The following is a 17,883-nucleotide window of genomic DNA, read 5'->3' as shown; positions in this document are numbered from 1 at the left end:
TTGATTAAATGCAGTGATTCAGATGGGAAGGATATTAGAAAGCCATTGTCTGAGGCAAGCTGGCACACAATTGTTGTGACTGATCCTTGATATCCTAAATACTGGCAGTGAGTCAGAGTAGACATATGAGCTGGTCTCCCACATGTTCCATCAGCAATAGGTCTTGTGAATCTTGCTGGTCACAGGTTTACCTTTTTATTACACAAACATTTCGTAGAGACGCCATGCCATGTATGGATGAGTACTGTCCTGTTGTAAAAAGGACATCACAATACTGTAGCATGGGAAGTAACACTTAAGGATGCAGGATGTCAGTGACTTGTTGTCAGGGTTGCCTCAATCACTACCAGCCATGACATGAAGTCATACCCGATGGCTCCCCACACAATTATACCATGAGTAACACTGTGCTGCCTCTCCAAAACATAGGGAGAATGGGTCCTCATCCTAGGTCATATTCATCAGTTAGTGCCATACAGGGTAGTGCAGAAATACGATTAATCGCTGAGCACAATGCACCACAATTCATCAATGGTTTGTGCTTTTTAGTCATACAGAATGTTGCTGGGAGTCTGTTACTTTTTTTTGGACAGTAGATGTAGATGTTAAGGTGTTACGATGCACTTGGAAGTGATCTTCCCTTGTGGTGTCAGATGTGATTGGGTGGAACTTTAACAGTGACTACGCCTGCCCTCTCTTTCCTGTGTATTACAACGTTGGGTCACTGTCACGTCTGAATGCCACACAGATCTAGATATTTATGCTTCAACCAACTAGCCAAATGGAGACCCACAGAGAAATCCCTTTCAATTTCTCAGATGCTGATAAACTGTCTCACTTGAGTATGCAGCATTTCTGTGTCCTCCACAGCGATCACTCAACATCTGATGCTGTTCATGCCCCTTATATTTCCTGCCAGGCCTGTTAACTACACTAAACATGAACAACACTAATGCACTTTGCCACAGGGAACTCAGGCTCTTTAGTTATTTACATACCTGCTGATTGTGTGTACCATGAAGTTACACTGACATGCGATCATGTCTTCTGGGTGCTTCGCTTTTTTTATCAGATACCGAGCAGTTTTTTTGAGAGGTTGGCAAGCATTGTAAATGATGTAGTTCAGGCCCAACCTCCACTGGTATTTCACACAAGCATAGTTCAAAACACCCCAAACCTAAAACTGTGATGTTAAAGTGTCCACAGTTTCACATTAACACGAACTTGAGTTAGCAGACAAATGTAAGTGTTTCTTTGTTGTAAGATGTTAGATCCCATGGATGCTCCATAACTTTCCATACATGGCATGTACCTTACAGAGACCATTCAATCACCCACCGTTTGATGTGTGTAACTTATGAGAGCACTGATACGTCATTGTGTTCATGCATAGGTGGTTCTTTATTCTGAAAACGTATTCTTATGCACATTCTCTTTCCAAATTGAGCTTTCCCAGATGTTGTGCAGTACCAGCGACTGGAATATTTGTTACTTTGTTAATATTTGTATCCAGGAAATACTAACTCTGATAAAATATTTGACCATGATACAGTTGGCTATGAAATAGCACTTACTACATCAATCTGTACTCTTCATTGTCAATGTTTTGATGGCTTTTGGAACAGTGTCTACACCAATAGCACAACATTGCTTTGCTTACCCATTATTCTGGCATATATACTAGGCATAACTGATGACGAATCACTGGAGGCACTCTGTTCTGTTCATTCAAAAATTTATTACATACCTAATCATGCAGTTGTCAAAAGAAGTGACCAGGTTCCTGCAAGTACTATGGCAGTTGTGTTGGTAAGTGATTAAGTGCCAGACTATAAGTCTTAAGGCCAGGGGTTGAATTCCCAGGTGTTCTTAGTATTTCATCTGTCACTTACTGCTTATTTCACACCTGGCAATGATTCTAATTGTGAAAAATGCATTGTGACATAAATTTCTCTTTCCGTTGCCTCACAGGATTCATTGGTGCACTGTAAGAGTAATTGTTACATGTTATGTGCATGCTGCCTTCCAGTAATAGCACTATTTAAGCATTTGCTTGGTTTGGCCTTTCTCTCCGTGACCTCTCGCTGGCCCCCTTAAGATAAGGGTGACTTACAGTTGAAAGGTGCTTTTTCCCACGTACACAATTGGACGTTCTGTCTGATCAGCCATGTGCTGCAGATGTGTTGCCTTGGAAGCTGACTTGGACATGGGCACAGCATCCTGCTATTTGTAGATGTACCTGAAGATGGGACTGAGTCTCTGAAACTTGGTAGTGTAGATTTCTATCAATAAATAACTGTGCAACTGTTGTGGAACAAATGCACTTTGGTTTGGAGTCTCATGTTAAACTGTACAATCACTCGCAACTGACTGGGTAAGTCACTTCAAAATTTGGAGGAAGTGTAGGGCATAGGGCCACGCCCATTAAAGCACTGCAGTGTTCAACTCAACCTCTGGATTGAGTACAGCTTTACTTAAGAGTCATTCCATTCCAAGTGACCCAGGAAAAAAAATAACTGGTTGCTCGACCGTTGCGAGTTGAGACCGAAATGGTGTATTGTTGCAGGAGCATCTGGCACCCACAATGTTTCATTTGTTTGTATCACCAGAATGTAAAGTTGATGATAGGTGGGGCCAATCTTATAAAGTTGACTACAAAGAACTTTTGAAAGTTCTGGTTTGCAATATTGACAGTTACAGTTGTATGATCATGGGAAAATGTCAAGACTGTCCAGGCAAACATGCTCTATGTTTGAAGAATTTTAGAACAGAAAAAACAGTCAAGATAGGTTTATTTAATCTTTCACCTGTTCTAGGTCTCATCAGACAGTCTGGGGAAATTACAAACTAGTGTAAATGTATGTTGCTATTAGAGGCAATGATAAATGAATAAATTAAAAATAACAAGAGGAAGACATACGCCAACTGGACTGCAGAGCACAGGTCCACATTAGTTGGTTGGTTGGTTGGTTGTTTTGGGGAAGGAGACCAGACAGCGTGGTCATCGGTCTCATCGGATTAGGGAAGGATGGGGGAGGAAGTTGGCCGTGCCCTTTCAGAGGAACCATCCCGACATTTGCCTGGAGTGATTTAGGGAAATCACGGAAAACCTAAATCAGGATGGCCGGACGCGGGATTGAACCGTCGTCCTCCCGAATGCGAGTCCAGTGTCTAACCACTGCGCCACCTCGCTCGGTCCCACATTAGTGCTCCAGGGGTTGGTGAGGGGTATAAATTTCAACTCATAAAATATTGCACTGTAACTGAGCTTACTGATAAAAATTCTTGCTAATCGTAACCAAGTTGTTGAATGTAATTAAGAGTCCCATAAATCTGGGAGGTAAGAGCCAGATAGCCACTGTCAGTGCATCATTAAATCACTGATAAAATTCTTCGTACTCGTAACTGAGGTGTTAAATGTGATTAAGGGTCCCAAAGAACTGGGAGGAATCAGACAGACAGCTACTGTCAGTGCTCCATTACATCACCTCAAAGCAATATGAAAAAGTTAATGACTGTAGGAAAAAGAGCTACTAAGGCGAGCAAGGGTATCTAACTTGGGCAAATAGGCATATTCAGTGAGCAGAAAAAACTCAAGACTGCTAAATACACCCATATAATGGCTAGGCCAATAAACTTTTGACAGATGAATGGGCACTAATAAGAATGAAAAAAAAAGCTAAAATTGTAGTAAAATATGAAGCAACAAAGCCAGAAGGAGCCCTAAACTGGAAAATTAACTGTAACGATGCTAACTTACCCATGAAGAAACTGCCCCATGAACACAAATAAGGTCTGTTTACTGTGGACCCCCCCCCCCCCCCCACCCACCCAATGAACCATAGACCTTGCCGTTGGTGGAGAGGCTTGCGTGCCTCAGCGATACAGGTAGCCGTACCGTAGGAGCAACAACAATGGAGGGGTATCTGTTGAGAGGCCAGACAAACGTGTGGTTCCTGAAGAGGGGCAGCAGCCTTTTCAGTAGTTGCAGGGGCAACAGTCTGGATGATTGACTGATCTGGCCTTGTAACACTAACCAAAACGGCCTTGCTGTGTTGGTACTGCGAACGGCTGAAAGCAAGGTGAAACTACGGCTTAATTTTTCCCGAGGGCGTGCAGCTTTACTGTATGGATAAATGATGATGGTGACCTCTTGGGTACAATATTCCAGAGGTAAAAATAGTCCCCCATTCAGATCTCTGGGCGGGGACTACTCAGGAGGACGTCATTATCAGGAGAAAGAAAACTGGCGTTCTATGGATCGGAGCGTGGAATGTCAGATCCCTTAATCGGGCAGGTAGGTTAGAAAATTTAAAAAGGGAAATTGATAGGTTAAAGTTAGATATAGTGGGAATTAGTGAAGTTCGGTGGCAGGAGGAACAAGACTTCTGGTCAGGTGAATACAGGGTTATAAATACAAAATCAAATACGGGTAATGCAGGAGTAGGTTTAATAATGAATAGGAAAAGAGGAGTGCGGGTAAGCTACTACAAACAGCACAGTGAACACATTGTTGTGGCCAAAATAGACACAAAGCCAATGCCTACGACAGTAGTTAAAGTCTATATGCCAACTAGCTCTGCAGATGACGAAGAAATTGATGAAATGTATGATGAGATGAAAGAAATTATTCAGATAGCGAAGGGAGGCGAAAATTTAATAGTCATGGGTGACTGGAATTCAATAGTAGGAAAAGGAAGAGAAGGAAACGTAGTAGGTGAATGTGGATTGGGGGTAAGAAATGAAAGAGGAAGCCGCCTGGTGAAATTTCGCACAGAACACAACTTAATCATAGCTAACACTTGGTTTAAGAATCATAAAAGAAGGTTGTATACATGGAAGAAGCCTGGAGATACTGACAGGTTTCAGATAGATTATATAATGGTAAGACAGAGATTTAGGAACCAGCTTTTAAATTGTAAGACATTTCCAGGGGCAGATGTGGACTCTGACCACAATCTATTGGTTATGAACTGTAGATTAAAACTGAAGAAACTGCAGAAAGGTGGGAATTTAAGGAGATGGGACCTGGATAAACTGAAAGAACCAGAGGTTGTAGAGAGTTTCAGGGAGAGCATAAGGGAACAATTGACAAGAATGCGGGAAAGAAATACAGTAGAAGAAGAATGGGTAACTTTGAGGGATGAAGTAGTGAAGGCAGCAGAGGATCAAGTAGGTAAAAAGATGAGGGCTAGTAGAAAGCCTTGGGTAACAGAAGAAATACTGAATTTAATTGATGAAAGGAGAAAATATAAAAATGCCGTAAATGAAGCAGTCAAAAAGGAATACAAACGTCTCAAAAATGAGATCGATAGGAAGTGCAAAATGGCTAAGCAGGCATGGGTAGAGGACAAATATAAGGATGTAGAGGCTTATCCCACTAGGGGTAAGATAGATACTGCCTACAGGAAAATTAAAGACACCTTTGGACAAAAGAGAACCACTTGTATGAATATCAAGAGCTCAGATGGAAACCCAGTTCTAAGCAAAGAAGGGAAAGCGCAAAGGTGGAAGGAGTATATAGAGGGTCTATACAATGGCGATGTACTTTAGGCCAGTGTTATAGAAATGGAAGAGGATGTAGATGAAGATGAAATGGGAGATATGATACTGCGTGAAGAGTTCGATAGAGCACTGAAAGATCTGAGTCGAAACAAGGCCCCGGGAGTAGACAACATTCCATTAGAACTACTGATAGACTTGGGAGAGCCAGTCCTTACAAAACTCTACCATCTGGTGAACAAAATGTATGAGACAGGCGAAATACCCTCAGACTTCAAGAAGAATATAATAATTCCAATCCCAAAGAAAGCAGGTGTTGTCAGATGTGAAAATTACCGAACTATCAGTTTAATAAGTCACGGCTGCAAAATACTGACACGAATTCTTTCAGACGAGTGGAAAAACTGGTAGAAGCTGACCATGGGGAAGATCAGTTTGGATTCCATAGAAATATGGGAAAACATGAGGCAATACTGACTCAACGACTTATTTTAGAAGCTAGATTAAGAAAAGGCGAACCTACGTTTCTAGCATTTGTAAACATAGAGAAAGCTTTTGACAATGTTGACTGGAATACTCTCTTTCAAATTCTGAAGGTGGCAGGGATAAAATACAGAGAGCGAAAGGCTATTTACAATTTTTACAGAAGCCAGATGCCAGTTATAAGGGTCGAGGGATATGAAAGGGAAGCAGTGATTGGGAAGGGAGTGAGACAGGGTTGTAGTCTCTCCTCGATGTTGTTCAGTCTGTATATTGAGCAAACAGTAAAAGAAATTTGAGGTTCGCTGATGACATTGTAATTCTGTCAGAGACAGCAGAGGACTTGGAAGAGCATTTGAATGGGATGGACAGTGTCTTGAAAGGAGGATATAAGATGAACATCAACAAAAGCAAAACAAGGGTAATGGAATATAGTCGAATTAAATCAAGTCATGCTGAGGGAATTAGATTAGGAAATGAGACACTTAAAGTAGTAAGGAGTTTTGCTATTTGGGGAGCAAAATAACTGATGATGGTCGAAGTAGAGAGGATATAAAATGTAGACTGGCAATGGCAAGGAAAGTGTTTCTGAAGAAGAGAAATTTGTTAATATAGAGTATAGATTTAATTCTCAGGAAGTCGTTTCTGAAAGTATTTGTATGGAATGTGGCCATATATGGAAGTGAAACATGGACGATAAATAGTTTGCACAAGAAGAGAATAGAAGCTTTCGAAATGTGGTGCTACAGAAGAATGCTGAAGATTAGATGGGTAGATCACATAAATATGAGGAGGTACTGAATAGGATTGGGGAGAAGAGGAGTTTGTGGCCCAACTTGACTAGAAGAAGGGATCGGTTGGTAGGACATGGTCTGAGGCATCAAGGGATCACCAATTTAGTATTGGAGGGCAGGGTGGAGGGTAAAAATCGTAGAGGGAGACTAAGAGATGAATACACCAAGCAGATTCAGAAGGATGTAGGTTGCAGTAGGTACTGGGACATGAAAAAGCTTGCACAGGATAGAGTAGAATGGAGAGCTGCATCAAACCAGTGTCAGGACTGAAGACCACAACAACAACAACAACAACAACTGTGGACATGCGTAGTCATACTGGCGAGTAGGCTGCCAAGCAAGTGTCAAGGCCCCAACTTCTCTGATAGTGCTGCAAGCCAATAAAAAAACAAAAAAAATATTAACATCTCCTTTCACAAAGAAGACTGTGGAGCTGATGCAGAATGGCATTTTGTTTCATCTTGCCATGGGAAGAACGAGTACGGTGGCATCTGGGGCACACTAAAGTGAGCTGTCACAAAAGGTAGTGTGCAGTGGACCTATGAGAACCAGATCATGACACCTCAAGAAATGTTTAAATTCTGTAAAGAGCAAGTAAAAGAGATTACCTATGTTTTTGTAAAATATGAGGAAATACAATAACTCTACACCAATATCTTGGAGGGAAGATTCAACATTTGTCAGAACATTAAAGGCAGCAGGTCTTTTCATTGTTTTATACCTTGGTCTCACTACCTTAAGTGTAAGCTTACATCAACATCCCCTGATAGTGAACTTCAACAATGTGGAGACCTTGTGCCACTGACACTTCAAAATAAGATCATAGTGGCTTCTTTTTATGGTGAACAGTGGTGGATTGCCAAAGTTGATAATATTGACTGTCAAAACCAAGATGTGCATGTTACATTTTAGCACCTACCAGGCACAAGGACCTCGTTTAAAAAAATTGAAAAGGATCAGTTCTGAGTGCCTGTTAAAAATGTACTGAAGAAGCTGTCTCCCCTGGAATTTACAACTGCGACAATGAACTTTTAACATAATGGCCAGTGTAGGTTCTTTAATGGCGTGCACATATAAATAAATATTTGCGCCATCTCCGTATGCCAAAGATATCGCAGGGTTGTATGATTATATCTATGCTGATAGAAAATAGAAGAACAGAAATAGCAATTATTTTATGTAACTCATTTATCTTTTTTTCACCGATCTTGGCATCTGTCGGTCTTCTGAGTTGGTGCGAGAAAGGTATATGTAATCGAATTGTCTCAGTATTGTGTTAAGTAAAAGTTCTTTATGTGGGAGTCGCAAGTTTTTCATTCTACTACTAAGCTACAACCTAATCTAATTTCCTTCTCCCGATGCAGCGAAGACTTTCATTTTAAAATTCAGCTCTACGGAGAGGAAGTTAACTCAAAGAAAAAAAATAGCTACTGCAGCCATGCTGGCTTTGTTGGACATCATTGGGGAAAAAAGGTAAAAACAAAGTTGCGCACCAGAAAACAACAGGAACTAACATTCAGGTAATGTTTCAAAATTGCTGAAACGTTCTTATAAGACATGCATCTATACCTGCGTGTGTTTCTGGAAGACAATTTTTGGTGCGGCTTCCCATTAATTAGAGCATATATCTCTTTCCCCAACCAGTGGAGCCCAAACTGAATGAAGATATTTCTCTGTTGTTCAACGAACAATGTAGTAAAAAATAATAATAATAATAATAAGGTGAGAACAAGATAATGTAATTAGTTGGCTCATGAAAAAACAATGATCATAAACATTTTTGAGTTACGTAACTGAAAGACCCATTAATCCAGATATGGCAGATATTAAGAAATGTATTTTTGACTCATAGTGGTAATTTTTTTTGTAACTTCCCATTGCATCACAAAGTTGAAATTTATACTGAAGTTTGATATCATGAAGGTCTATTATGTGTGTAATTTTCAGGTTTTTATGTGGTCCCTTAACAAAAATATTGCACACTAAAGAATGAAAAAATTCAAAAAATCTGGTTTTTAAAATAGTGTGTTTTCTAGTGTGAGCTTCTCACCATTGATAGTCGGTAACATATGACTATACTGTTCAAAAATTGAGTTTTAAATTTGCAACCAATAACTTCGAGCCATTAAAAATATATTAACGAATACATTCAGCTAGCTGACCATGGTTTTAATTTATAGTCCAGTGTGTGCTAATCTAAATGCCTCGTATTTGAAAGTCTGTGGCAACTCATTACTGAATAATTTAAAAAACTGCATATGCTTGTAAATGTGAAAGAATGCTTATGGCCTGGAACAAAAATGGCTGCTGTTTTTAAATGATACAATAAAAATTTTCTAAAAACGTTTTTGAGTCCACCAAACATGAGGGAATTCACCCAGCGAATATCAGTTTTTTCTGAGATTCAAACAACCAGTGCTGGACCACTTGGCATGAATTGACCCTTAAGCCTCTGATTATACATATGGCTTAGTTTGATTTTAGCATGCCATTAGTGATACTGATGTTACTGACATGTTGCCATTTCATCATCAGGAATTTACACTTAGTGTCTCAAGGCTGTTCTAGTAACATAAATTAAAAGACAAAAAGGTCATCATTGGCTGTAATACCATCTGTATTTTGTTGCAGATCTAGATTTCAGCTAACAGTGGAGCTGTCATCAGTGTGTTATAGGTACTTGTGTAGGCTCAGCACAGTTGCAATGACACATATTGTAATATAACAATTTTTATGTATCACTCGGGCCACTGTTATTCCATGTAGTCAAATCTGACAAACTTTTTTGAACTGTTTTCAACAAGCTCCATTACAAGATTTGTAATACTACATTGTGTGTGTTGTGGTGTAGTGTAATGTTTGTGTTGCATGATGTTGATGATGATGATGATGATGATGATGATAGAAGGGAGAGGGTGAAACCCAGTGCTGGCACACAGCCTACTCGTCATGAATAGCACAAAGAGGACTGCCAAGCTTAACGTCCCCATCTGACGGTTGGATCACCACCAACAGTTTCACATGCCTTTACTTCATGAGACACTTGGAGATGTTTGGTATTTAAACCAGGACATTGGCACAAAATCTGTTGATCAGGAACTTTACACCACCACTTCTCCTCCCCTTGCCATTCAAAAAGTACTGGCAGTGAAAATTTATTACATCACCAGGATTTGAACCGGCTTACCCTGTGTCAAGCGACCTCAGCCATAGAGGCGGGTACCTGATAAATTAAATCAGTTGTTTCCATTGCTTGAGCTGTTCTATAAAACTGTTCCTTAGCAGTAATTAATTTTATTTCTCTCTTCATTAGTGGTAAATCATATTACCTTAAAATAATTGTCATATCCAAAGGTTTTGGTTGGAACTATGTTTTACAGCACACAGCTCCGCATCTTTCAGCTCCTTGATACAAAATTGACCAAAGTAGGATAGCTTCTAGTTTCCACAGTTCATTGTATTCAGATAAGCAAAGCAAGTTACAGTAGTTATGTAATAGCAGTCATAGTATCAATGTAATGAGGCAACAATACTATATTTGCTGTAGAAGTCAGCTTAAAATTCCCTGTGAATGTTATCACTATTTAGTATGAAACACTGTCATTGAGAGTACAACAGTAAGAAGACACTGATAGTCTTTTAATGGCTGTGCAATGAATGAACCACAGTGTGCTTGATTTCAGCATTAAATGTATCAAATAATTGTGTAGCTTACATGGTAGGGGTTTTGGAATATGAATGTAAAGCAATTGTTTCCAAAGAAATTGGTAAGATCGGGTGGTAGTAATTTTGAAATCGTTATCAAAACATAGGATGCAAAATGGCTTCAGTGGACAATGTTTTAGATTATGGGAAACAAAAATTTCAGTATCACAAGTACTGAGTTCTGCTGGTTTTTTATATGTGTCTATAGCTTCAGTGGACAGAACTGATTTTCAATTGTGCCAGTGACAATGTTAGCTCTGGTCAAAGTAAACACAAACAAATAAATTAGGTCATTGGTTCCACAGCACTTTAGTGTACCCTGGTGCTTGAAAGAAGTATTTCCATTGAAAAGATCTTACTGGTAGTAGCAAAATGAAAGATTAGATTTTATAAATACAACAAACTTAAAAAAACCACACACACACACACACACACACACACACACACACACACACACACACACAGTGAGATACTTAAGTGAATCAGTCTATTATGGATAATTGTTAACTCATGTCAGATATCTGAGTGTAACCTATCTTTTGAAGACGTGCTTTTTTTTCTTATATATTGTGAAATATTTTTATTTGCAGCATCTTGCATGCATTTCATATTACATACATCTTTGCTTCCCCTCCTTTTCACATTGGATGGATTCCACCTTGCTTGAGTTGTAATTGATCAGCTCCCACTTCCCAATCCCCCTAACCAATGTCTCTTTCCTTCCTGAGCAAAACAATGTTGTTTTGAAAGCTTGAAGTTTGTGCTGTGCTTTACTTGTTTCTGTAGGCAGTATTAGGAGCTGTGCCCTTCTCAAAGTGAGTACAGTTTTTTAGAAGTTTTCAAAAATTTTGTCATCAGCTCCATGCTAGAAGATTGTAAAAGTCCAGCTATAGCACTTAAGAAAAGTGATATAAAGAAACCAGTTGTATTTTGTTACTAGTTTTATTTTTTGAAATTTGTGGCAAATTTATATTTTGCTGCTTCTTGTGCTTGATTTCTTATTTATTATTTAATTCTCAGGTGGATGAAAATATGCAGAAGGCACAGAAAAGGGATGCAATTAGGAATGAGAAGTTCTGGTTTAGAAAGGATATCACCACTGAAGATTCTCCTACAGTGGCCACATCTTGTTGTCAGAAAACAGAGTGTAATGTTTATACACAAATGACAATTGATCAGATCATAAATGGCAAGGTGAGAATGTGTTATCGCTATCTTAAAGTTTGTAATTTGAAGTCATAAGCAAAAGCCATAATTTGTAAAAGTGTCTGCAAACTGAGGGTAGTCACAACACTTCAGACATGTCATAAGCTTGATTTAGGGCGGAAATAAAGTTGGTGTAGTTCCAAACCATTACGAACCATTAATTTGATAAATGACAGAGGTATGTCAGGCATGTGAAGTGCTTTTGCTACAACACACATTTAGAACCATATAAATCAGTTCCAACATGCAAACTATCACTTCAGTTATTGCTAATCTTTGGCTTATGATACCTCTTTTTCTCATGCACTGTCATCCCAAATAGTGCAATATTAAAACAATCCTCTAGAGGTGTATTGTTCATGCAAGGGTGTCATTGCTTTGCACAAGACAGGGTATATTGTATCAATTTCGAAAGGTAGAGATTTTAGGGATTAATGCCCTGTCAATAATGAAACAATTAGAGATGGAGCAGTAGCTTGAGCAGGGTGCAACTTAGTAGAAAATGAACTATGACAGTTTCAAAGAGGCCATCCTGCCACTCACATGAATTGATTGAGAGAAACCACAGAAAACATACATTTGGATGACTGAATAGGGGGATTTCTATTGTGCTTCTCCCACGGTGTCATTTCTCATTGTAATTAGCTGTATTCAGAATTTTATATCACTATGTGAGTTGAAGAATAGTGACAGAAATGAAGAAAATGGAAGAGGAGAAGTAATATCAGTAGCAAAATTGTACATCAAGAACATGAAATGATCTAATAAGTGTCTGTGATCAGCTGAAAGTCAGTTATATGCCACCTATCAAGCAAAAGAAAGAAATGTCTTGGCTCCGTCCAACAACCATGCTAACCCGCAATAAGTGGCAACATTGGCAGCTCACTTCCATGCTCTATTGCATGATAGACACGATGGAGCAAATGATGCAGCAGATGGCTGCTGTAATGAAGGTAAACTGCAGAAGCAGCCAAGACGTTAGCTGGTCAACAGTGGGCGGCATATCCCAGCTGCTGTGAGTGTGCACATGTGCAAGCATCACAGTTGGTTGGCCCACTAACCACCACAACTAGCCATCAAGCTTCATCAAACCAGGAAGCAGAAGGGGACCTCCATAAGACACCCACAGTGGAGATGTCATTAAATTTTGGATGCTTCAGATAAACGAAGCAATTTGGGAATCTCATTTAAAACTTAAAAAACCTGATTTCTGCTATTCATTTTCCCACCAGAAGTGCACAGGAGAGCAGATCACTAATGGACAACATATTTATGGGTGATCATTTGATGATTGATATGAATGTGTTTAAAGTCATGAATTGCTTTCTGGCTGTGATGCACAACTAACCAAATACAACAACTTCTTTGAATACAATGAAGTGATATCATGGAATACAGTTATTGGTGAAAAGACAAGAGAAAGTTTATAGACAGTCTTACGAGAAGCTGACTGGAGTGTTTGTATAGAGTAACAGATTTCAATTCTAAGTTTGATGTATTTATTCCCACCGAAGCAAAATATCTCACATTATTGCTAATATTGCAAGTAAGTCCCTAAATCCTGTTTGTCACTTATATGCAGCATATCCTGTCATACATTTTAGGTTATTATCAAAGGGTATGTTTCCAGACAGACTGAACTATGCTGTAGACACACACACACACACACACACACACACACACACACACACAGCTTTACAAGAAAAGCAATAAAACAGAGCCCGAACTCAAGGAAAGTCACATCTAAGCCCTACACTTTTGTGTTATGCATAATAGCAGACATTGGAGATGAAATTGTCATACAGTTGACTAACTTTTCGTGTTTTTTCTCTAATTTCTTGTGATGTCATATTCTGTGGCATGAGTCCCTGTCAGATCAACAAAGGTGCCAATCCGACCCTCTTCGATTTTTCATAAAATTTGATGTGTTCATTCCACATGTCAAGAGAATAAAAAATACCAAATTACAGAATTTTATCACAAGTAAGACAAGAGTAATGGCCACTTGAAGTTCTAAAAATGTATGGAAAATTTGACAAACATTGCTGTAACATCTGTTCTGATAAAGATAGAACAATGAACCAGTGATATGCAGTTTCGTCAGGTTTGAAGAATGTACACAATTAAGGTCAGTGCAATCACCTGCAAAATTGATGAAAAAAATATGTTTGCTTCTTATTGTTACAGTATATGACAGAGTAAAAAATCGGATTGGGGTGACAAAGGGATTAGGAGATATTAATTTATATACACAGAAATGTGTTTCATTAATGCAAAATAAATTGTATTCAGACTCCAACAATATGACACAAAGCACTGAAAAACATGTTTATTGTTAAAAAGGTGGTGGTCTAACATAGCACAGTAAGTTAGTACAGTCAACAGCAAGCATTTAAAAGATGCAATGTCACACACTACATCTGACCTTCAGTTATGCAAAAGATGATATAGCCATCCCAGCTGAACACATACTTGAAAGGCACAGTAAACAGGTTCAGATTTACAGAAACAAATATGACAAATGTATCATCTAGACTTACTATGCCTCAGTACTGGGAAGCAACATATAATACTGTTTGTGCATCTTTTGGTGAAAGGAAATATGTTTGCCCTGCTACTGTTGTCACATCTACTGTTGTCACATCAAGGAAATGGGATCTCATGAAGCTAGCCAGTGACACTGAAAAAGTTAACACTATTGTCTCATGTTTAAGATATCCTGATATTATAACAAAGGAAATGTGATCAGTTGCACAGTTTTCTGGATGTCTATAATAAACAACAAATGGGTGAGTGGTGGCCTGTGCCTTGTTCCTATGAAACCCCTGGACCTAATGCTGCAGGAAAAATGCACAGTTTTCTGCAAAGTCACATATTTCAATGTATTCATTGTCACCAAGTGTTGTAGAAATTGAGACCATTGGGTGACTGTGAAGGAGTACAACACGAGATTTTTACTTTGTCTGCATAGTTTTCCAAGAAGTCATAACAGATGCTACACATGTCTGGAGAGTTGTTCTATCAGTACATTTTCACAGGTTATATGTTACTTCATCAATTCCATTTTCATCAAACAAGTTTTTCAGGTGTGTCATGATAGAATGTGTACCTGGGAAGTTTTGGCATGTGGGCATCTAGCATTTTGGCTGTGCAGGATAACAAATGACCCAAGCTAGACTGTTTGTAGGTGCTAAGTTAACATCACATGTCAACTCCTTTAATCTGGAACCTTCCAACATGAGCTTCACATTTTAGTGAATACTGCAAACTCACTCTCTCTGGGTACCACATGCACCAGCCAAAACACAGTTCTTGGTTCACAAATGACAGAATTTTGATAGTCCTATTTTCAGTCCTGGATGTTCATCTTGATACACTTAATACAGGTTTCCTGGCACTACTCATTTTTGTTTATGAATCCTTCTTCCCAGTTCAACAGTGGCTTATATTGTCTCTCTTTGTAGAATTCTATGACACCATTAGCGGTTTGTTCAATTGAGACACATTTAGGTCGTGGATTGGGAGTTGCTAAGATACCACATTGTTTGACTAATTGTTTTGCTTTTCTCATTAAATAGTTAGAGGCTCCAAGTTCATTTTCAGTCCTTCAAATGCTCAAACTTTTCAGAAATGTCAGAATTTCAATCTTTCACTGCTTGTGGTGCAGGTACTGAATTTCACTTTCAATTGCATTATCATTTTAGATACAACACGTGTTTCGTAATCTGCGTACTCTTCCACACTAGGTACTTATTTACTTCCGAATACCTCATATGCTTGCTCGAATTTTTTCTGTGCATTTTCTTTCTCTCCCACCTACTTCTTTTGCACTGGGGACTTGCTAAGAGATACCGAACTGTCATTTAATGCATCTAAAACAATTTTTGGAGCTAAAAGTGTATCTGACTCACCTGAGAAGCTATGCAGGTTTGTGGTTTCCTCTTGTTTCCACATAGTTGGGCCAGCCGCAGGCCCTTGTCCTTGATTTAATATTTTTCTACATTTATCACATATTTTGTAGTTTGTTGTTATGCCACTGACCATACCAGCCATCCATATGTGCACTTTACGGAGATTTCTTCCCAGAATGGATTACAGCAATGCATGATGATCTCAAACTCAGTCTTGAAGGTAGATTTGTATATAATTACAATGCACATCATCTTTTGCAGCAACTATCTGTGTACATGTAGCACCCATGCTGCCATCCAATATTTGATAGCTTGATATTGGCCTGCCTACATTGTTACCTTACAGTGTATTCTTATATCATCACCTTTTTTTAACAATAAACGTGTTTTTCAGTGCTTTGTGTCATAGTTTTGGAGTCTGAATACAATTTATTTTGCATTAATACAACACAGTGCTGTATGTATAAATTAATATCTCTGAAAACAATTCTCATCCCAACTTGATTTTTTACTACACTGTATAGTGTAACAAGGTCAAGGTTAAGGTCACTGATTTTCATTCTCTTGTCATGTGCAATGAGCACACCAAATTTTATGAAAATCGAAGAGGGCCAGGTTGAAAACTGTACTTTTCTGTATTGATTTGTCATGGAATTATTTGCAACTCTTCACTGCGGAAAAAGTGTTTATTGTGCAGAAGTGCGTAATATTGACTGTATGTTGCATCTAGTTTAGAAACTTTGTAGACACCTCTTCAAACAGTTAAGGATACCAACATCATCACCACACATTACATTATTTTATTCCCTGAATTGTAATGCTTTGAAAAGTTTCATCAAAATTGGTAAATTTGATTAATTAATTTCTTCCACTGTTCAAAATTTATCTGCATGTTTTCTGTTAGGTTGAGGTTGTGCAGTGACTCTGCCATGTTTGTCTTCGAGCAGAGTGCAAGAACACATCGTTAGTAACCTGTTTTCCCAGTGCCACTTACTTGATAGATTTTGTTAAACTTGTCTCGGTGTCAAGACTGTTCAGGATTGAAAAGCAATTTGTGCACTGGTACACCATAGTAATGCAAGATGTCTCATTTCTATTCTGTCAATATATGCATGATGTTATAGCATTTGAAAATGTAAACTGTATGGTATGGAGGAATACCTTTTAAGATTACATACAGAATATTTGTATTTAGATTATATTAGATATACTTTTTGTTCCATCGATTCTTAATGAGGAGGTCCTCAAGGAAGTAGATTAAATGACATGTATTTTGATAATGATATTTTCTACAGAACCATCGTAGGTTTTCAAAAAGAGATAATAAAGCAAGAATCCAGGTAGTTTTATTTGTTGGAGATTGCTTGTACAGACGAATGTGTTAATAGAGTACATAAGATGACCAATGAGCAAAATTTCTTTCTTTTGGCCTTCAGTGTCAGGTGTGATTGATGGAGTGGAGTGTTGTGAATTTGTAATTTTCAGTTACATCTGGGACAGCACCATCCAGTGGCATCACAGGTATAATGCAGGATATTTTATAATATTACTTAATAACTGTCAGTTCTTCTCATTTGTAATGTGAATATACAGCACAACACTTATTAAAAAGAAAACCTATATGATCTCTCATCCCCACTTCCACCCCACCAGAGTAATTCGTTTCTCATCATTTTCCATTCATGGATGTTGGTAGAAAAATGAAACAAATGTAAATGTTTTTTTTTAATAATTATAATCATTGGGAAGCATGTACACAGAGGAGGACAGTAGATTGTAATAGTTGTCAGTAAAGACAGGTTTGTAGAACCTTTCAAGCAGCTCTTCCCACGATGGACACCACTACATTTAAAGAGTTTTTATCATTCTAACTAAATTTCTTTGGTGCTTACAATTTGGTACTAATCCCAAATTACAACAATACTGAGGATGATCAACACAAGTGTTTTGTAATTAGCTTCCCTCATAGAAGTCGTGGAATTCTTTCAATGGATAATACTGCATTGTTTCATCGCACATTTTGTGAAGATCTATCTCCAGATTACTACTGACTGTAACAATTACATGCTTGTGATCTAAGCAGTTGATATTGATACCTTTTATTCACTTTTAAACTATACATTATATTTGTTTATGCTTTGTCAACTGCTGGTTATTATATTGAACTCGACATTTCCCATTTCACAAAAATTGTCAATAAATTCTGAATGGTGTTTTGAATGGTCTTGGAGACCTTTCTGCACTGTTTACTTATTTATAAGTACTATTAACAGCACAAGTCTTCA

General features: G+C 38.3%; 1 protein-coding gene across 2 annotated transcripts in view; it reads left to right on the top strand.

The window, feature by feature from the left end:
• LOC124777025 (glutamate--cysteine ligase) overlaps positions 1 to 17,883 on the top strand; it is a 114,900-nt gene that overhangs the window by 71,846 nt on the left and 25,171 nt on the right. Inside the window, exons 9-10 of one of the 2 annotated variants that reach the window (XM_047252282.1) lie at positions 11,502 to 11,675; positions 16,503 to 16,721. In XM_047252282.1, coding sequence (XP_047108238.1) covers positions 11,502 to 11,675; positions 16,503 to 16,520 — 192 coding nt within the window. In that variant the 3' untranslated portion in view covers positions 16,521 to 16,721. Of the gene's footprint in view, positions 1 to 11,501; positions 11,676 to 16,502; positions 16,722 to 17,883 lie in introns of those variants that run through there. The other variant, XM_047252281.1, reaches the window with a different exon arrangement.

The sequence above is a fragment of the Schistocerca piceifrons genome, chromosome 2 (assembly GCF_021461385.2).
Source record: "Schistocerca piceifrons isolate TAMUIC-IGC-003096 chromosome 2, iqSchPice1.1, whole genome shotgun sequence".
NCBI lineage: Eukaryota > Metazoa > Arthropoda > Insecta > Orthoptera > Acrididae > Schistocerca > Schistocerca piceifrons.
Note: the sequence above shows the minus strand (reverse complement) of the source record. Positions and strands in the feature narration are given on the sequence as shown.